Source organism: Ruditapes philippinarum, unplaced genomic scaffold (assembly GCF_026571515.1).
Source record: "Ruditapes philippinarum isolate M1 unplaced genomic scaffold, ASM2657151v2 ctg3587_1_1_1_1, whole genome shotgun sequence".
NCBI classification, from domain to species: domain Eukaryota; kingdom Metazoa; phylum Mollusca; class Bivalvia; order Venerida; family Veneridae; genus Ruditapes; species Ruditapes philippinarum.
The window spans coordinates 144,643-168,239 of NW_026865611.1; the positions used below are offsets into that span (position 1 = coordinate 144,643).

Genomic DNA, 23,597 nt, shown 5'->3' on the forward strand with positions numbered 1-23,597 from the left:
TCTGATGAATATGTTTGTCATCAATAGTACATGACTTCTATTTGTTGATGTTCAAGGTAAGACTGACCACAAAATGTTTGCGGAACAATTTTGCATATAGACCCTACAATTAGGTGATGAAAAGATGACCTTTCGATCTTATTTCAGTTAAGAAATTGCTCTTAGGGTGCCATATGTGTTACATTTACATCTTTTTACTTCTTATAAGACTGTGTGTAGAACCAACATTTTAGACAAGCTGAAGTTTTATAATTTGTATTTGGTTATATTTATATTTTGGACAAACTTCTTGTACTGGCATTTTTCAGAAATGTTTTTAATTGTATTTTGGAGGTTTGTTCATCACAAGCAGCCCTGTTGGTTATAATCCACTTGTAAGCATTATATAACTATAAGGAATATAGCTTGCTTGATTAGGGTATAAAAATATGATAAACAAGATCAACAAGGAAAGGCGGCGTTCAATGAACGCAACCCCCACATGACCTAGCAACAAGAACTAGTAGCAAGGAGCCCAGGCGGACCCCAAACAAAAAACAGGACAAGGCATTAGGCATACATGAAAAGTGATCAAATTATCATTATTCTCTATCAAACACGCACTTATCGTTATTTGCTGTTCCTAGATGTTCCGCTTGATTTATGTTTCACCTAATACAATAATATCAGGCCTCGACATTAGCGGTGGTCCGTTGGTCCGAGACCACCTGATTTTGGCAAGGACCACCTAATTTTAAAAGCCACTGGTCCGTCTGACCACTTGAATTTTCTCTTTGATGCAAGGCTCATTTGGGAGAATGGTGATTTGGTCAAAAACATATTATAAACATTTAACGTTTATAATCATTTGTCTGATGTACATTTATATGTTTCATTAATCTCTGATTAGTAAAAGAAGTTCACTTTGCTAAAATTTTGTTTATGCAAGTTAAAAGAGTTAAGAATTTGTGATATTAATTATGGAACAAAATTCATTCAAATGATGCTAGTAATTATGCATCGTCTGATACCTACGGCGGAACCATTAACATTTATGTTATGTTACATGTTAATCAACCGTGGGTATCCGACGATGGTAATTATGATATTGTATGGGATATCAGATCAACTTAAAATTTCATATACTTAAATAATGGCAGCAACAAAAGGAACTGAAAAAATACATCTAATAATTCTTTGCTTCTTATCTTAATTTTAACTGTTTAGCGATAAAGATCTATTTCCTCCAGAAACTACTTTAAAGGGTTAAAAATACCCGATGTCAAAAATAAATATCAACCCACAAGCAACAGGGAGATAAAAATTCTGTATTCATAATAAATGAGTGAGAAAAATAAGCTAAACTTTAGTTATATAAAACGTTGTTATCATTTTTATCCCTTTGATATTTCCTTGTTTTAAGATAATTTATTAGTTTTATTTGTTAATCTATAAAAGATAAATGTAATTATCATAATTATAAGTCGTACCACGTATCAGCAATGAATATTTTAATAACAGTAAGAAAATGGTTTCACTATTCCCTAACTTGAGTTGAGGGAGAAATCACTTCAATATAAAAGTTAGTATAAATAAGAGCCCTGTTGTGTATTTCTGAACGAGACAAAAAATATCTGCCCGATAGAATACCTACTAACTTGCTGTCCTTAATATCTGATAAGAAAACAAATATATATCTAAAAAATCTGTTTTCTTAAGGTTAATAATACATCTTTGTCATCAATTCTAAGCATATTTTTTTCTAAATTTGCAGTAAAATGATATAAAAATAATAATAATAATAATAATAATAATAATTGACTACCTGATTCCTGGAAGGACCACCTTAATTTCAAATCTAGTGGTCCAACTTACCACCTGCTAAAAAGTTAGTGTCGAGGCCTGAATATACATAAATACCAGCAAAAAGAAACTCTACTGATTTATTTTTATCTCAAAAGTAACTAGGATGTCTTAAATGTATTAACTGCTGGGCTTTTTTTTATCAATTTAAAGATCATTTCTGGTGAATTAAAATATTTATTGACAAAATTATATGATACAATATATTATACAAATGTCACTGTCAGTATACTTTTGGAAATATTTTTCTCCTTTACAGTAAATGAAATGGATACACTACCGTTTCTTATAATTACGGTAATTGTCTTCTATAAATACTAGATTACACTCCAAGTAAATAAATTGAACGGTTACATATCTCTAAGTCCATTTTACACTAAATATCTTGATTATATTACTAGAATATCTTTCTTCTTCAGATGAACAACTTATGTACAGTTTATGATCTCTATCATTGTATAATACAGCCAGTGGATTACAAATGTTCTCTAATCCTACAATTTCACATTTCTTGAAGCTGCTCGACAATCTTACAATATTGCTACTCTCTGTGTAGCAAACTAACAATGTACCATCTTCCAACTCTTGTATTCCTTGAGGACATTTATATCCTTGATCCTCAAATCTTTGTAGAACATTACCTTGCCAGTCCAGTTTCATACACTTGCTGTGACCTTTACAGTAGAAGTAATCAGACACATACATGAACTTCTTATCTCTGTTGAAAACAATCTTTTCGGGTCCATCAAACAATCCAGGAGTATCAAACACCTGTATGATATTTCCATCTAAATCCAGAATAACCAGCTTTCCTGGATTATAATTACAGCCTACTACTAACTTGTCCTGACAATAAGCTACACAATAACATATTTCTCCGACATCTATACGACGATCTAAAGACAAACTTATGTCAGTGTAAGACATTATCTGGATAAACTTTTTATCACATAATGCAACAGCAAATTTATTTTGTGGAAGTTTTATAACATCTCGTGGTGATGAAGACAGGATTATCTCTGATACCAGCGTTCCTTCGTCTATATTTATTGTTTTAATTTTGTTATTATTTTTGTCAGCGACGATCATATTTGTTGAGGAAATCAGTATCATTCCAGAGATATTACATTGTCTGTTACCAGAGGAGTTTTGCACTTGAATTGTTCTTTCATAATGGACATATACTGCACTTTCTGCACAAGGTCTCCCGTATGTAGAAATCGTTCCTAGAGATGTGTTATGTTTGAACTGACTAAGCATCATTTCGTTTCGGATAAAGTTTACTTCGCCATCCGTTTTATTATCTTCAACTAATTGTTTCTCTTGATCTGACAGTCTTGAAACTTGAGGTCCAGCATGTTTCATCTCAATAAACAGCTTGTTCTGCTTGTTTTCGTCGCCCAGAAACTTGAGCATTGACATTGTACTTGACATTCCCTCTGCGATATGTAAGCTACCTGTTTTAACATTTTCTTGTTTACACTTTGCTGTCAATGCACGAGTTTTAGCGTCCCTCATAATTTCGGCTTCCATCTTATCCAGACATTCGTTTATTTCATTTCTAAAAACTTTTATATCTTCAACAACGGCCTTGTACATTTGTTCTATGTTTGTTGTAGCAGTCTCGGCAATTTTGACATTAGATTTACACTTTTGAATCAGTGTCTCCATTCTGTAAATCAATTTTTCAAGCTCACCAGACAAATTTCCTGAAACATTTTGAATATAGTCTACTTTGCAGTGCTTGTGTTCTAGAGTCATACAAACGTAACAGACATCAGAATTATGCGTGTTACAAAAGAATTCCAGTAGTTTGTCGCTATGTTTCGTACAAAAATCAGTTATTTTATCATTTTTTATATTCCCAGACTTAGATTGTTGTGGCATTCTGTCCTGATCAAGCAGAACGTGGTTCATGGAAGGTTTTTGTTTCCGGTGGTGTTTATAACAACTCTCACAAAGATATTCCTCGCAGTCCTGGCAATAACCAAAATCTGGTTCTTTTAAACCATCTCGGTCGCATGGAAGGCAGTAAAGATTGGAATCTTGTTCTGAAGAAACAGCTAATTTCCCTGACACTTCCATATTTGATCTGGAATAAAGATCGGAAAGAAACATGTATTTTACGGAAGATAAATTATTATCATGGGTAATAAGTAAGACATTAAGTATAATTCTTGCATGAACTTCACCATCTTGTCAATGAGATCTATCTAAAATCAAACACATGAATGTCAATCCTACTCTTTAAATATTTTGTTTTCATCTGCACAATTTAGTCAGGTAATACAAATTTGTTTAACACGTTTGATTATCCAAGATTAAATAATCTATCTATAAAATAAAGAATGCATGTATGTCAACAATCAGGCTGTTAATTAAAGTTGTTTGAAAATTCTTTTCAATAGTTCAACTTTTGAATTTAACTTTCAATAGTTAATTAAATTAACAACGTAAATTAATCCATGCACATTCTTCATTTTTTTCGATATACATGTATGTTGCTTTCGCTTTAAATGTAAATTCAATTTTAACAAAACGGGGTCGGTCTAAAACGCAGACGCTTATGCAGACACTATAGGATATACATGTATAGTAAAACGCAGACAATATAGATACATAGTGTTTTCACAAAACGCAGACAATATAGAACTAGAAGCTGTAAATTAGACACTTGAAAGCTGTTTAGATTTGTATTTTTAAGATTAAAATTTTAAGATATTAGAGATTCGTATGGTATGATTATTGATTATAAATTAGAATTTAAAAAATAGAAATATTTTTCTATGATTTTTTATTAAGATGATATCAATTATAAATAATAAATAGAAAGGTTTTTAGACATACTATGCTTGATTTGAATTAACTTTTATGAATTTAAGTTAAAATGTCTAATATAAATTTTGTTAACTTTAATGGGCAGAATTTAAATGGGGACAATAGTTTTCAAAATAAATTTTAAGAACAGAAAATATTTTTAATTGGTATTTATACTTAGTTCATCTACAAAGTAATCATCAAATAGTTGATCAAACAATGTTATCAAGCATTTACAATTATATAAAAAAAAATCAACAAAAAATCAATGTGAACTGTGATGTAAAAATATAAATATAATTTCATTAAAAAACGTGTTTATCATATCAAATCACTTATATCTACATAATTTGCGTTTCTTGCAATTACTATGTACTCTAAATTGTCTGCATTTTACCAGGTACGTATATTAATATACGTACCTGATTTTACTTTATGTTCTATACTGTTAATAAAGGAAATACACGTCTGCAAAATTCATTTTCACTATATATCTTTATTATCTGCGCTTCTTGTAAGTACTATATACTTTATATCGTCTGTATTTTACTATATGTTCCATACTGTCAATAAAAGAAATACATGTCTGCAAAATTCACTTTCACTATATATCTATATTGTCTTCGTTTCTTGAAAGTACTATATACTATATATCGTCTGCATTTCACTATATGTTCTATAGTGTTAATAAAAGAAATACATGTCTGCAAAATTCTTTTTTCACTATATATCTATATTTATATTGTCTGCGTTCCTCGCTTATTGATAATAGTTGTTTATGATAAGGTAAGTGTGACTTCATATTTGCATGATTTAATTGCTTATAGCTGGGACATAAGTTATCGTACATCCCAGCTTATAGCCTCTAGGGATTAACATAGCACCTTGTATAAAGATAAGTATTACCACATATAATGTGTATAACATAATCGGCCAAGGTTGTTTTTCTTTTATGGGAGCGATTAACTTTAATATATTTAACAAAACATCAGACAGGCATACAGTAACCTTGAACATATAGTAAAATGCAGACAATATAGAGAATATAGTACTTGCGATAAACACTCTACTGCGTTTTACTTTATATCCTATATTGTCTACATAAGCGTCTGCGTGATAGCCTATATCCTATATTGGCTACATAAGCGTCTGCGTGATAGCCTGTGCCAACAAAACGTTTGATAATTCTTAATTTTACACTAAAGCGCCTGTCATATAGTAGGCCCACAGTTTTATTACCTTAGAAAGAATAAAACGTATCCCTACTTAACAATTAAGTACTTTCCTGTGAGCCTAATTCTAATTTTCAGAAAATTGTTGAATTGTTGAATAGTTGACCTACATTTTGGTTATCAATTCATCGATAAATCATAGACTTACGGTGTTTGCAGTTGAATATGTTTATTTATACATATGCGAATAGACGTTTTCCTTCGTGCACACTTACTTTTGAAATATTTTACAACAAAAAAAAATATATATACGTATATATTCTTACCTTTCTTTCTTACTTTTGCCGTTCAAACATGAACTTTGAAGCGGAAGTTCTAAATATAGAACTCAGGGGAAACAACTTAATTTACATGCTTTTTCAAGTGGTACATCTTTTATCTACCTTGCCAAGGAACTAATTTACATATATTACAGATCTATATCATATATATATTAAATAGTAGAACCAAATGTTTTAATAAGGTTTTACATACATTGAGCTTAATTTTAAAGATAAATCATATTCTTATATATAACTCCATAAATATTAGATTTGGCAATAATCATAATCGATTCTGCTGTCAAATAAAAAATAAAATATCTCTTCATCTCTTTTTTATATAAACGATTTGGCTTTTTGTAACAGTTTCAAAATTAATTAAACCTACTTGTATATGTATAATAGCTCTTTATAGGTTTACTGTGTTAAAAAAATGTAGAAAAGTTAAAAACCTTTCTGGGAACATATATATGATATATGATAACGTAAATTTGAATTTAAGAAAGTTTAAAAAATACGCCAAAATTCAACTGATTTATTTGTGCGTTAATAACTGTTATTAAGGACTTAATTTGTAAACCCTATGCATTTATATTTACAATAAATTTTTCATGTAGATACGGTTATTGAAACAAGTATGTTATTTTAATGGATATTAAATGCAATTATTATATATATACTCAGTTTATTGTAATTTATTTATACGTTCAACTCAAATTACACAAAACAGAATCTATGTAACAGCGATCAACAAATGTAATCAATAAATGTGAAATAATATAATCAAATAACGTCTTATCATAGCGTTTGCCGAGTCAACATGAACAATGTTTTGTTGTTGTTGTTTTTCTTTGTTTTTATTTCGTTAGTCTGTCTGTTCTAAATAAGGCCAGACCACATGTGTTGTATGAATTTCAGCAAATAAGTTATTACGTCTTTGTACAAAATTTGAATGAGAAATTTAAACATTAATGAGCATAGTTAAACATCTCCATAAATATTCAAGAACCTGTGCGTCGCATATTTTCTTGAATTTCATGTTGAACAATTTACAAAAACCCACCATTGTTGAATTCTTTCCAAAAAGATATTATTCACGAACAATAAGAAAGGTTAAATATCTATTGACTGTGTGAATACTGATTTATTAGATATTAAGTTTGATGAAGAACTTGATATTTAACATATGTTTGATTAAATACTAATGGTTTACTTTAAATACGCCCAGAGGTTTTTCAATAGAAATTTGTGTCCGTTCTGAAATGTAGCACAACTTGCACACTCACTGATCATATATTTCTAAGTCTCAAATGTCGGCAGTTTATCCTGATTTATGTCTTTTGAACTGGTTAGTGCATATTCATGATTCATAAATTGTGTTATGACTACATGCCGAACACGCATTTGCATCATGGTTTAATTATAACAGTTCATTAACAATAATTTAAGACAGCAATAGCGTGTCTATTCTATATCAAATACCATTTAAAAATCATTGCGATTATCTATTATTTTGTGGCCAATTGTGGCAAATTTTAGACAAAGAAAATACATGTAAGGAATATTGAATTTGTAACAATTTCAGAAAATACGATTCAAACACATCTCGTTTAGATCTAATAATATTTTTTGGAAGGCGTCTGTTACTGTAATGTGAGCTAGACTAATAATATCTGTCATATGTTGTGGTTCGGAATATCCGTCCCGAGGTTATCCGCCCATTGGGCGGTAACGAGGCAAACATATGTCAGATATTTTTTCTTGCATATTCTACCATATTCCATTATATTTTAAATTCTTTATCCAAATTTATATCGTGACAACCGTAACTACTTTCTTACAACAGCGTATGAAATTGCAACTTTATTCATAACGGTAATATGACGTCATCCTAAGCGTGCCATTTTACAGCACGCGACTCATCTGGCACCCCCCATGCCAGATGAAATTTCCGACATGGGTAAAACTAACGGAAACGCCAGTCTGATATGCAAGAAATATAAGTTACGTAAGCATTTTTCATTCATAACAATGCACTGATTGTGTGGTGATTTTTATGTACAGTGTAATGAAAAATTATTCTCGAAATGAGAATTCCTGGTAACCGATATTTTAACACTTTTAATTAAAGTGCTGCAGCACTGAATGCGACGGACATGCAACCGGAGAGACATTCATTAAGGCTTCTTTTAGAAAAAAAAACAAAACAAAAACAAAACACAAAATATATAACAGAGAAAATTTGTTCCATACAAGTTCGAGATTTGTAGAGCAATATATTTTGTGTCCCAAATTGATATAATTCAGATTTTCTACTTTCAAGCACTTAAATACAGAATGAAATTTATGCCTAAAAACTCTGGTCAAACTTGTAAATCAGTGTCCTTATCGATTTATTCTAAGAAATGATATGTAAATAGAAAAAAAACTATCAACGAAATATTTCTAGAATAAATCCAGGCAAATAAACTTCAAACATAATACATTATACATTTGAGAATGCTATTTAGAATTGCTTCGTGTTATATCATAGTGGGCATACAGACAATAAAATATAAGTAATTTGTATTTTTATTTCTCTTGGATATGTCTCACTAAAAAAAATTGGTTAAAATCATCAGCAATTAATAGTGTATTTCTTAGATTTTTTTTATTTACAAGGTAAAGATGTAGAGGCCAGAGCACATCGTTTTTATTTTAATTTAAATGTCACTTAAGCACTACAGTGTTTAGTTGTCCTTTTCAATTTCACACTAAATTCCAATTTCAACTTGTTTGCTTCTTACAATTGTATAGCATTTCTAAAAGTATTGCATTACAATCCTCTGGTTAATTAATTACATGTGTACTTCCTAATCGCCTGTCCAAAAATCAGAACAGGTAAAGCAGAATCTATTTTTAGAATAGCGAAGGTTAACTCATATCATGACCTAGTAAAATATGTAAACAAACCACAAGAATCGGAAGTAGAACTGATATTATAACTTCCTTACCATGAAAGACTACATGGCGGTAAAGTGTCTTACATGCATTTTCAAAAATAGATATTTATACTAGCCATTGTACTGTATCTAATATATTAATAACTGCTGAATATTCAGCTAAACCCGCGGTATGAGTCACGAAAATAGTTCTTCTTTTATTAATGCGCGAGTTATCCTAGAGTCACGAAAAACTTTTGATTTGTTAATAATAATGTTTTGTATAATGTAGAAATATTTATTTCCTACTAATAATGTCTTGGAACTCAGAGGTTACACCTTTATTGAAGTATAATTTGCTGTCCTACTTTTTCGACAGCGGTAAATCGTTTCAGCAGTAATTTGCATATTGCGCAATAATACTACGGGACTACAACGTTTTTATCAATAATATACGTTCATATTTTAACTTGGATAACTTAATTTGAAATTGAAAAGGCTAAATATGGAAGACATTAAGATATCCAGACAAAGTATGGGAGTTTTGAAGGATCAAATTCATGTACTATTTCTTGGGCTGTTGATTGGTTTAGGACACATTGCGCGAGTGTAGCCAACGAAATCCCATGTGTAGATGACTTAGCTCTGAACGCGCCTGAGGGCGCGTCCGTCGCAAAAAGGATCATTTCGGTATGATCTAACTAATTCGCTTGACATCTTACAAACCCCGCACGCGTTTTTAGCGCTCTTATTTGATTTTCAAACTATTACAGGTACTTACATATCGCGGTAGAAGATAAACAAAAAACATAAAAAGCAGACGTTTTTAATTTGAATTTTTTTTTAAAATTACAAGTTAAATTTTCTATTGGATCATTTTCTATTTTAGTAAGGTATATAATTGTTTCATATTCAAACAAACTAGACATTTATGATTTATATCGAAAGATAGCATTAGATATAATGGCATAAATGACATCAATTTGTTTTGTTACCTTGCAAAATAATTCGGCTAAGATATCAAGATAATGCTTTTGTTTAAAATTGAAAATTGTAGCAAAATCTGTATCTTTGACAGGACATTGTTATAGTTATTTCTATTGAAGAATACAAATGCAAAAAAAAAATCACGATGATAGAAGTGTAAGTCAAAATATTCAAACTGTATAGACTGGTTTGATTTTGGGAAAATGTTCATCCTCACGGCATTTTTTGGTAAAAGCAGGTAGTTGGGTTTACTTACCTATTTCGAGTACGCTGAATTCATTTTTTGCTCTACCACGGCTGTATTTTTAGTCCTTGACCTTTAAAAATCAATTTCAAAATGACCGCCATTGAATTTTTTAATTTTACTTTTATTTTCCCATTGGCGAGATACATACATATTTTTTGGCATTTTAATTTAAGACTTTGTTAATTTTAGTATGCTGAAGTGTGTACGAGAAGAATAGATGCAAAAACAACAAAATTTATTGCGGCAGCCATCTTGGATTTCAAAATGGCTGACAATGTCCTATTTATACACTGTGTTATAATTAAAGTTAACAAGCACGAGAAGACATTTTACCAGGCATGTTTTCTTTTATTAGAAGTACAGTGATACTTATTAAGACTTCAAAGCGCAGATTTTGAAAAAACATCCATTAAAACTACAAACTTTATGGTGCAAAAAGGTCACAGTTTATACCCTAATACAACGTGAATGAGAGTCGTATTTGCGTTCACTTTGACATCAAGTTGTTATTTTTATAATACTAAGAATACAATGCATGTTCTTTAAATTATTTCGATGTTTTTTAAATTGGATTTGTATCGCTCTGAGGGGGGACCTGCTCAAATGTCTGTTCGTCTGTCTATCTGTCCGAGCGTCCTTTTATGATAGTTAGGGGTATTTGCGATCACAATTAGGCGTTTAGATTAATTCCGTATACCCCCAACCTATAGGATGAATCATTGGTTATGGAGGCAAAAGGCTCAACAAAAAGAAACAAACGTTAAGATAACAGGCATTAATGTGTGGCACATTGATACAATGTCATAAGAAAGACCCAGTTTGAAGCTCGACTAATCAAGTTAGACTTGAAAGTGCTTGAAAAAAGATGTGCATTTAAGTATTCTGTCATTAAGAGATGGATTTTGAAAAAAAGAGTTGAGCATAAATATACGGCCTATAAAGGATTGGGAAATGATATACTTTATATTATTACTTAATCTTCAAATAGGGATACCATGAAAATTGTTTGGTTATTTCTTATGTCAATGTCAATTGCGCAAGAACATGTACTGGGACATGAAATGATTGAGAGCCAATTCAACAGTCCAAAGATCAGGGTCATGTCAATCAAGAAACACAAGTTGGTAAAAGTTCATTGGTGGGGAATCCGATCAAACATTTTTCATGCACGACATGATATTTAAAAAAAGTCTTAGTATTTCCAAAAGTAATATAGGAATCGCCATCCAGGCTGGCATTCGAAATATATATATATATATTTTTTTTCATGAAATAGACTACTTTCCTGAACAAAAAGAGTTAATGTTTCTTATTGTAAGAGAAATATTCCATATGGCGTTTATCCCATGGAAGCCCCTACATACTAGTGCCGAGCTTCGTGCATGAGGATAATATTTCATTTGCTTATATAGGTAACCCGACAAGAACATGGTGGTTGAGGCCCCTGTGTTAGGACTTTTGTCGTTTATTTTGTTATCATGTGGTATTAAATTATCTGTTTTGATTGACCTAGAGCAGGCGGTGTACGGGTAAAAATATTTAAATCTGTCATTTATTAGATGGATATTGGCATAACTGGGCATACATTTGTGGCACATTAGGACTACTTGTAATGCTTAAACATTAGGTAGATAGCTTGATAGATCAATTTAGAACATTGATGGTTGTGTCAGTATCTTTGTCATTTAATCATGGATGCTTTTTAAAAATATCAAGTTTTACTGAAGATATAAATAAATGCTTCTTGATGTTACTAATGTTTGTAAAACTTGTAAGACTACAGTAACCATGCCTTCAATGTAAAAAATGGAAAACAAGAATAACAAGGAAAGTGGCACACCCTTGTTTATCTTTGTTTTACATAATTGTCAGGATAGTGCAAAAATAGTTGGTACACATTTTAGTGACTAAAATTACACTAAGAAATACCAAAGTAATATCATTGAGTGATAGTAGAAAAAATATGGATTAAATAGCTATATTGTGGCAAATGACATCAAAATATGTTATATCAAAATGGAATAAGATACTCATCAATTTCTTGAAAGATAACCAATACAAGAACATAATAAGTATGAAGATTTGAAAATATCTTAGTCACTTGAATGATTTTAAAACATTGGTAGAATAAGGCGCAGCGTCCTTGGCAAAGTAACATAATTATAATGAAGACGTTGATATTAACTATGACAATGAATGAATAAATATCAATGAATTAAGACAAAACGCAAACAAATCTCGTATTATCAGTTAAATTAATAAAATTTAAAGACATAGGCTTCGATGGCATATGTTACAAGATTTAGTAGCAAAAACCCAAAATGCTCTATAAAATTATTATGTGTTAATAAAAAAGGGTAAACAGCGGTAAATCGTCAATATATTAATTGCAAAATTGGTATCAATTATCTGTCTAATCTTCTATGCATGTACCATCATCAAATACCCGCGGTAGACCTATAATGTTTTACTCTATATTATTCATTGTATCATAGTTTGTGGACCGTTCTGTTGAAAAATTGTCAGAGTTAAATCGTATACATATACATGCACAGTGCGGTAACTGGAGTGCAGGTATCACTTACCCGCACTCCAGATAATGCCCGTTGATTGGTTCGTGTTTGCTGGGGTTTACTTATTGTGACGGCAGAGAAAGGGGCAGAAATATCATATTCAAATGCTCGTTCATTGGTTAATTTTTTCTGGATTTTCATATTATGACAACAGGGAACGTGCTGTCATGTTTGACTATGATACAAAAGAGAAAGAACACCAAAACACTCGGCAATCTGGTTTATACTCGTACAAATCAGATAGCCTCGTGTTTCGGTGCTCTTTCTATTATTTAACTGTAAGACAGTGCATGCTCGTAGACTATTTATGGTTCATGTTTGCGATACTTTTTTCAAAGTGAAAGATAATAAAGATTAAAATGACTTTACCATTTATTTGAGTTTATTTCAATTAATAAATAGATGATCTATTTTTAACCATGTCTAGGCATGTTTAAAGTTTGATTGATAAATACGACCCTTTATAAAGTAGCTATATCAATACAACAATAAAAAATATCGTATAAACACATCTGCGGATATTTCTAAATTCCAAATTTTTCAATTTCCCCTTTGATATATGAATTTTGCGTAGGCCGGTGTAATAGGGTGCTTGGACGGTACCTTGCAATTTCAATAATGTTTATGTACAAGCTCAATCAAATCGAGCCTACAACATTTTAATTTTGCCGTTTTGATCGTTTTTAGTGATTCTGTTGTTTTTTTATTTTAAATCGGGTCGTACAATACAAATTGTTGCAAAGACATGCGGGCCCAGAGACATATATAGTCGCTGACCTTTGAAGATGACAGGCAATATTTAAAATATTTACATACTGACCTTGACTCTTGGCATTTAAATATAAAATGACCTAGTGTCCATAAAGGTTTACACAAAACTATTCTATCAAAATAAAAAAAACCTTAAACATCTAATGGTAAATTAAAATTTGCAGGTTTTCTGTGAGACATTTGGGATCTCAGTTACATGATATACATTAATTGTCCAAAAGGAATGACCTGTGATAATTTGAAGTAATGATGTAAATTAAAGTGTGCAGTATACCTACACAGTGTGTACAATTCGACATGATATGTTGCTTATATCATTTTACAATGTTTGATACTCATGCCTATAGAGGATCCATTTGTTTAAAAGCACTTTACTTATATTTGTTAAAAAAGGTGTCCATTTTGAAATCAAAGATGGCCGACACAGCAGTCAAATTGTAAAGCATGTATAATTATCAGCCAATTATTCCTAAAATTAATTGAAACTTTATTCCATGTAGATAAACGAACATACGATACGCTATGGACAGAAAATTTTAATTTTTTAAGTAGATGATAAAGGACAATGGCGGCCATTTTGATTTGACCTTGAGAAGGTCAAGGACTTCGAGTACAGCCGTGGTAGAGCAAAAAATGGATTCAGCGTACCCGAATTATGTAAAAACGATTGACTACCTGCTTGTACTAAAAAATGCCGTTAGACTCTTAACGGAGGGTCTTTTCTGAAAATCAAACCCGTCTATGACTGCAATAGTATGTAATGTATTGTACAGATGCGTGAGCAATGTTAATCTAGTATGTAATGTATTGTACAGATGCGTGAGCAATGTTAACCTAGTTTAAGATATACTTATTATGTATGGTGTCTATTCAGTTTAAAACATACTGGTATCATATATCAGGTTTGTTATTCTTTTATGATGATAAGTGTTTTGTTTCTGTTTATTTTTTTGGTCCGTGACTTACATTCTAAATACTTGTTCCTTATAATTATGCAAACTGCCAACAGACCAAAAGAAACAAAGATAATTCAAATATGTGGTAAATGAGAAAATCTTGAAACTGTAACAAGATGCAAAAAAAATAATAAAACATGTCTGAGTAATAAAAATGATTGCATTTCTGAAGCATAATGGGTCTTTAAAAGCTCTACAACATATAAATCTGACCAAAATATAAAATGAACTTTTTTTTTATAAAATGAATATTACAGGTAAATACCGGTTGAAATATTCAAGAAATTATGCTTCATGAATTTTGTAAACGTTCATGCGAAGTTTATTATAATATTGAAAGGAATTTAAGAGCATCATCTCTTACATTTAGTTATAAACATTGTTCAGCATAGCACGAAACATATATCATCATAATAATAATGACATTACACAAGAATATATAATATTACATTTAACATTTAACAAACAATTTATCACAACAAATATTAACCATTACTAGTCTTAACCAAATTGGTCTTTCGAAGCATGTTGTGGCACATCATACTGTTTAAAAACATTCATGTTTGTGAATTTCATTTCATTTAAGTCATATTAATTTTTTTATTACTAGAATTTCTGGCTATTTAAAAAAAACAAATGAATGACAACACACATACCTTTTTAATATTTTTCATTATAAACTAATAATTATTGTATCAAAGTAGGGAGAAATAAGGAAATCCTACAGAACGCACACAACGACAAAATTGTAAATGTTGCAGGCTCGGTTTGATTAAGCCTGTTCATGGACGGTAATGGAAAGTGCAAGTTTCCATCCGCGCCCCCTAGCACCAGCTAAAGCGGAATTCAATATTTAATGATGCTTATGGTGATATTTTGAATTTTTAAACATCCGCAGATGTTTTAATACGTCGGTTCTCAAGGAACATTCAATGTGACATTTTCGTGCCATTCCATGAAAAGCGGCGTATGGTCCCCAAGTAAAGGAATGCATGTGCCCTAAACGAAAAAACAATGGCCGGAACTAAATAAAATGGAATTTTGAAAGAGAATCAGAGTTATGAAGCCTGCATGTCACAGATAAGCTGCCAAATGGCAAATTCAAAAAATACGCTCCATATCCTAAGGGTCATTAAACAGTATTCAAGTGAGGAATACATGAACCATTCAACTTTTCACTAGCCGAATAGAAAGAACTAAAAATATACCACAAGCACTCTTCAATACTGTCGTGCTGAGCGATCTTAAATGATTGGAAATAAAACATCCCTGATTGAATGTACAGGGCGACATTTTACGACTTACACACGACACACACACGGCTGATGTGGCGTTAAAATAAAGAGAAATGAAGATTGCACAAAGAACGCACAAAAAGACAAATTTTTTAATGTTGCAAGCTCGGTTTTATTGAATTGGTTCATGAGCGGTGATGGAAAGTGAAAGTTACTGTCCACCCCCTAGCACCGGCTTAAGCAGAAGCATCTTATGATGGACAGAGTATCACTCCTCTAATTTATATAGTCATTATATCCCCTTAATTGTCACATGATAACATAAAACAAAATAAAATGCAAAAACAACAATTTATCATAAGAAATGTGATTTTCATCTTTACACAAAACTTATGGCACGGAAATAATGAACAGAGAATTTACAAAATGTACGGAGACTGAATACAATAGATGAATCTTTATAAAAATAAAACACGGAGTACATTAATATGAACAATTATTGAACAAAATAACATAAAATGTATATAACTATTCGCATGTTTGCGACAACCTTGGATACTTCAAGGACATGTTAACATCCTTTGTCAAATATGTTTAAAGCAGCACGCCTCCAGGTTCATCCTAATTTTCATGAAAATGGATTATAAGTGTAAATTATACTTTCTGTGTTCATTTCACAATATTTTATCTTTTAAGTACTTTTTTTAATTCTCATGAAATTTCGGATGAATCTGGAGGCGTGCCGCTTTAAAACATAAAGCACGAAATTCAATTCTGCTGTTATGAAGATACATGATGCATAACTTGAATAACATTCGGATACAGATTTTATTTTGAACTCTTCCGCGTTCCAAAGATAATGTTACAACTGATAAAGGAGAGAGAACAGGTAAGAATATGTATCAAATTTGTTTTGAACTATATATTTAAAGTTCGTGTACATGTGTTTGTTGTATAATAATGATACTATAATGAAAACCCAAAAACAAAAAAAAATCAAAAACAGTACAGAACAAAACATGTAGAGAAAGAATATTTGCATGTTTTACAAGAAAATATATAGATCATGAAATTTGAATTAAACTCATAATAAAAATATTTAAGCTCCTGATATGCGAAGGGGACTTATATAGTAACATTTTATTACTCGGGTTATATAACAAATGTAGTACAAACGTGTTTTGGTAAAGAATTTGCAAGTTTAAAATGTCATATTTTGTTCTAATCGAATTTACGAAAGCTGACTTTTGTATAACATTGCGATACGATTAAACGAAAAAAAACAACTAAGCATGCGTAATTATATGCGGGTTTTAAGCATCCTCTGAAGAAATTTATAAAATACTTTATTTTAAATTTTGCATTTATATATATATTGTTTGTATTCGTATCAATGACAATTATTCAAATTGATATTTCAACAACTTTTAAAAACGTTTATTACCGCAATGTCAATTACGAGTACACATTCATTATACACAATGTAAAATCAATGTCACATTTTTAAGTTATAACAAATCTTTATTATGTTAAGTTGTATAACATTTTTAAGTTGTATAACACATCTTTATAATGTAAAAAGGGAGATGACTCGATCAAAAGCATAATGTAGAATTAAATATAGTTGTTTTACTCTAATCCTGAAATCATTGATAAGATAGTCAAATAATCCAAATGGCCGAGACAGCATACTGAAGCAAAAGTTAAATAGGTGAACTTATTTTTGAATTGGTGAATAGGAAAACTGCAATAAAATTTTGAAAATAGTTATTATTTCGTATAAGCGTTTTTCTCACATTAAAGTTTCCTTTCCTTCTATTTTTATCAGATAAATCATGGAAATATCAGGGAAATTAGCAGCTCCCTCAAAGAAACATTTTAATCTTTACTGCCTTCCATGCAGCATAGATGGATTACAAGAGCTAGCTTACGTCTATTGCCAGGAGTGTGAGGTACATCTGTGTAAGAGATGTTCCTATCATCACAGACAGCAAATATCATAAAAAAACGTGTTCAGCATAATACGGAAATAATGCAAAAGCAACCGAAGACAGTGATCAAACAATTAATTTCTGCATTAAACATAGTAACAAACAACAGGAGTTCTTTTGTAGTAAACATCGTTCTATGGCATGTTCTGCTTGTTTAATCAAAGATCGAAAACATTGCAATGTTAAGTATATTTCCGATATTGCAGGAAACCTGAAAAAAATGTTCATGAAAATTGCTGAAGATTTACAGATGATTAGAAAGGAAATAAACGAATTTTTAGATCAGATGGAGGCCGAAAATATAAAGGATAAAATATAAAGCTCGCAAGCATGCAGCAAAATCTACACAAGAAAATATAAACGCAGAAAGTTTACAAATCGAAGAGGAAATGCCAAGTACATTGTACAGACTAAAAGAACATAGTAACGAGGACAAACAACATTATAAGTTGTTTAATGAGATGACACAAATCGTACCTCGAGTTGCAAGACAATTAGATAATGAAAACCAATTAGTGGAAGATAAGGGTCATATTACATTTGTCCCAAGCAAAGATATAGTACATCAAGTGAAAAATGATAAATATATAGGGACGATAGTACAATATATGTCCAGTATGAAAGAACACTTCAAATGAAGCCCTCTTTTGATAAGGAACAATGCCATATCTTAGGAATGATATTACTTTCCAGTTCCTGAAGATAGACTGGCAAGGACACATTGTACAAAGATTCGAGGATCAAGGATATGTAAGTCCTACAGGAATACAAGAGTTAAGAGGTGGTACGTTGTTGGTATGCTACAGGAACATTCACACAATTGTAAGATTGTCGAGGAGCTTTAAAGAATGTCCAATTGTAGGATTGGAGAAAGCAAACCTTCATTTTCTACAGGCTGTTACATACTGTAAAAGAGATCAAAAATTGTATATTAGTTGCTCTTCTGCACACGGCTTCTGTGCGGATAAAATCAAAATATTTAGTATTGAATTGTTTTAACTGCATAACATGTTATATTGTACATTCTACGTACGTATTCTGCATTCATTGAGATTGTTTTATGTATATACATGTATAACATCTTTCTCATTATCTTTAGAACACTGCATGTACTTCATCATTTTATTTTAATGTCAGACATCATACTAGACGGGTTTGATTTTCAGAAAAGACCCTCCGTTAAGAGTCTAACGGCATTTTTTAGTACAAGCAGGTAGTCAATCGTTTTTACATAATTCGGGTACGCTGAGTCCTTTATCATCTACTTAAAAAATTAAAATTTTCTGTCCATAGCGTATCGTATGTTCGTTTATCTACATGGAATAAAGTTTCAATTAATTTTAGGAATAATTGGCTGATAATTATACATGCTTTACAATTTGACTGCTGTGTCGGCCATCTTTGATTTCAAAATGGACACCTTTTTTAACAAATATAAGTAAAGTGCTTTTAAACAAATGGATCCTCTATAGGCATGAGTATCAAACATTGTAAAATGATATAAGCAACATGTCATGTCGAATTGTACACACTGTGTAGGTATACTGCACACTTTAATTTACATCATTACTTCAAATTATCACAGGTCATTCCTTTTGGACAATTAATGTATATCATGTAACTGAGATCCCAAATGTCTCACAGAAAACCTGCAAATTTTAATTTACCATTAGATGTTTAAGTTTTTTTATTTTGATAGAATAGTTTTGTGTAAACCTTTATGGACACTAGGTCATTTTATATTTTGAATGCCAAGAGTCAAGGTCAGTATGTAAATATTTTAAATATTGCCTGTCATCTTCAAAGGTCAGCGACTATATATGTCTCTGGGTCCGCATGTCTTTGCAACAATTTGTATTGTACGACCCGATTTAAAATAAAAAAACAACAGAATCACTAAAAACGATCAAAACGGCAAAATTAAAATGTTGTAGGCTCGATTTGATTGAGCTTGTACATAAACATTATTGAAATTGCAAGGTACCGTCCAAGCACCCTATTACACCGGCCTACGCAAAATTCATATATCAAAGGGGAAATTGAAAAATTTGGAATTTAGAAATATCCGCAGATGTGTTTATACGATATTTTTTATTGTTGTATTGATATAGCTACTTTATAAAGGGTCGTATTTATCAATCAAACTTTAAACATGCCTAGACATGGTTAAAAATAGATCATCTATATTAATTGAAATAAACACAAATAAATGGTAAAGTCATTTTAATCTTTATTATCTTTCACTTTGAAAAAAGTATCGCAAACATGAACCATAAATAGTCTACGAGCATGCACTGTCTTACAGTTAAATAATAGAAAGAGCACCGAAACACGAGGCTATCTGATTTGTACGAGTATAAACCAGATTGCCGAGTGTTTTGGTGTTCTTTCTCTTTTGTATCATAGTCAAACATGACAGCACGTTCCCTGTTGTCATAATATGAAAATAAAAAATTAACCAATGAACGAGCATTTGAATATGATATTTCTGCCCCTTTCCCTTTCTCTGCCGTCACAATAAGTAAACCCCAGCAAAAATGAACCAATCAACGGGCATTATCTGGAGTGCGGGTAACTGATACCTGCACTCCAGTTACCGCACTGTGCATGTATATGTATACGATTTAACTCTGACAATTTTTCAACAGAACGGTCCACAAACTATGATACAATGAATAATATAGAGTAAAACATTATAGGTCTACCGCGGGTATTTGATGATGGTACATGCATAGAAGATTAGACAGATAATTGATACCAATTTTGCAATTAATATATTGACGATTTACCGCTGTTTACCCTTTTTTATTAACACATAATAATTTTATAGAGCATTTTGGGTTTTTGCTACTAAATCTTGTAACATATGCCATCGAAGCCTATGTCTTTAAATTTTATTAATTTAACTGATAATACGAGATTTGTTTGCGTTTTGTCTTAATTCATTGATATTTATTCATTCATTGTCATAGTTAATATCAACGTCTTCATTATAATTATGTTACTTTGCCAAGGACGCTGCGCCTTATTCTACCCAATGTTTTAAAATCATTCAAGTGACTAAGATATTTTCAAATCTTCATACTTATTATGTTCTTGTATTGGTTATCTTTCAAGAAATTGATGAGTATCTTATTCCATTTTGATATAACATATTTTGATGTCATTTGCCACAATATAGCTATTTAATCCATATTTTTTCTACTATCACTCAATGATATTACTTTGGTATTTCTTAGTGTAATTTTAGTCACTAAAATGTGTACCAACTATTTTTGCACTATCCTGACAATTATGTAAAACAAAGATAAACAAGGGTGTGCCACTTTCCTTGTTATTCTTGTTTTCCATTTTTTACATTGAAGGCATGGTTACTGTAGTCTTACAAGTTTTACAAACATTAGAAACATCAAGAAGCATTTATTTATATCTTCAGTAAACCTTGATATTTTTAAAAAGCATCCATGATTAAATGACAAAGATACTGACACAACCATCAATGTTCTAAATTGATCTATCAAGCTATCTACCTAATGTTTAAGCATTACAAGTAGTCCTAATGTGCCACAAATGTATGCCCAGTTATGCCAATATCCATCTAATAAATGACAGATTTAAATATTTTTACCCGTACACCGCCTGCTCTAGGTCAATCAAAACAGATAATTTAATACCACATGATAACAAAATAAACGACAAAAGTCCTAACACAGGGGCCTCAACCACCATGTTCTTGTCGGGTTACCTATATAAGCAAATGAAATATTATCCTCATGCACGAAGCTCGGCACTAGTATGTAGGGGCTTCCAATGGGATAAACGCCATATGGAATATTTCTCTTACAATAAGAAACATTAACTCTTTTTGTTCAGGAAAGTAGTCTATTTCATGAAAAAAAAATATATATATATATATTTCGAATGCCAGCCTGGATGGCGATTCCTATATTACTTTTGGAAATACTAAGACTTTTTTTAAATATCATGTCGTGCATGAAAAATGTTTGATCGGATTCACCCACCAATGAACTTTTACCAACTTGTGTTTCTTGATTGACATGACCCTGATCTTTGGACTGTTGAATTGGCTCTCAATCATTTCATGTCCCAGTACATGTTCTTGCGCAATTGACATTGACATAAGAAATAACCAAACAATTTTCATGGTATCCCTATTTGAAGATTAAGTAATAATATAAAGTATATCATTTCCCAATCCTTTATAGGCCGTATATTTATGCTCAACTCTTTTTTTCAAAATCCATCTCTTAATGACAGAATACTTAAATGCACATCTTTTTTCAAGCACTTTCAAGTCTAACTTGATTAGTCGAGCTTCAAACTGGGTCTTTCTTATGACATTGTATCAATGTGCCACACATTAATGCCTGTTATCTTAACGTTTGTTTCTTTTGTTGAGCCTTTTGCCTCCCATAACCAATGATTCATCCTATAGGTTGGGGGTATACGGAATTAATCTAAACGCCTAATTGTGATCGCAAATACCCCTAACTATCATAAAAGGACGCTCGGACAGATAGACAGACGAACAGACATTTGAGCAGGTCCCCCCTCAGAGCGATACAAATCCAATTTAAAAAACATCGAAATAATTTAAAGAACATGCATTGTATTCTTAGTATTATAAAAATAACAACTTGATGTCAAAGTGAACGCAAATACGACTCTCATTCACGTTGTATTAGGGTATAAACTGTGACCTTTTTGCACCATAAAGTTTGTAGTTTTAATGGATGTTTTTCAAAATCTGCGCTTTGAAGTCTTAATAAGTATCACTGTACTTCTAATAAAAGAAAACATGCCTGGTAAAATGTCTTCTCGTGCTTGTTAACTTTAATTATAACACAGTGTATAAATAGGACATTGTCAGCCATTTTGAAATCCAAGATGGCTGCCGCAATAAATTTTGTTGTTTTTGCATCTATTCTTCTCGTACACACTTCAGCATACTAAAATTAACAAAGTCTTAAATTAAAATGCCAAAAAATATGTATGTATCTCGCCAATGGGAAAATAAAAGTAAAATTAAAAAATTCAATGGCGGTCATTTTGAAATTGATTTTTAAAGGTCAAGGACTAAAAATACAGCCGTGGTAGAGCAAAAAATGAATTCAGCGTACTCGAAATAGGTAAGTAAACCCAACTACCTGCTTGTACCAAAAAATGCCGTGAGGATGAACATTTTCCCAAAATCAAACCAGTCTATCACAAGAATTAATGATTAACAACATTGTAAAACAAAACTCTCCTCATTTTTGAACCTGTTGTCGCAGATGTTTCATGCTAACAGTTGTCTTTCATCGATGCACCTGCATGACACAAAATTAACAGAAATAAGATAATTTTTAAATTCTTTGAGGAAACAACTTCTTACAGATAAAAATCTGGAAACAAAGTGATCCCTCGGAAGCATTAATCACAACAAAATTACATGAAAATTGCAGACTCGGTTTGATTGAGTCTGTACATGAATGACAATGAATAATTGCGACATCCCTCACCCCCCGCCCCCAGTACAGGCTTGAGCGGTACTCAATTCCCAACACTAAATAGTGCTGGCAAACCATACAACATAAAACCTCGTCACCCTGGTTGGCAATTGAGACTCAAATTACCCCATTCTCTGTCGCAGATTTAGGTATTCTATTACAGGGCTCACAAAAAGTTTGATAAGAGGCAATGCAGTGTATGTAATATTAAACTTTAGCTAGTTTTCCAGGTGGGTTATGGGTCATTTTTACATG

At 31.4% G+C, this 23,597-nt stretch overlaps 1 protein-coding gene across 1 annotated transcript; it reads right to left on the reverse strand.

Annotated features, from left to right (window-relative positions):
- Nucleotides 1-1,906: 1,906 nt before the first annotated feature.
- Nucleotides 1,907-6,279, reverse strand: LOC132729742 (E3 ubiquitin-protein ligase TRIM71-like). The gene is made up of 2 exons (XM_060715570.1): nucleotides 6,158-6,279; nucleotides 1,907-3,934 (listed from the first exon to the last, which is right to left on the reverse strand). Exon 2 carries the CDS (start codon nucleotides 3,925-3,927, stop codon nucleotides 2,203-2,205), a length of 1,725 nt encoding a protein of 574 aa, XP_060571553.1. The 5' UTR covers nucleotides 3,928-3,934; nucleotides 6,158-6,279; the 3' UTR covers nucleotides 1,907-2,202.
- Nucleotides 6,280-23,597: the final 17,318 nt, after the last annotated feature.

Excerpts from the sequence above, each read along its gene's own strand:
- LOC132729742 (XM_060715570.1), bottom strand. The coding sequence starts at position 3,927 with ATGGAAGTGTCAGGGAAATTAGCTGTTTCTTCAGAACAAGATTCCAAT.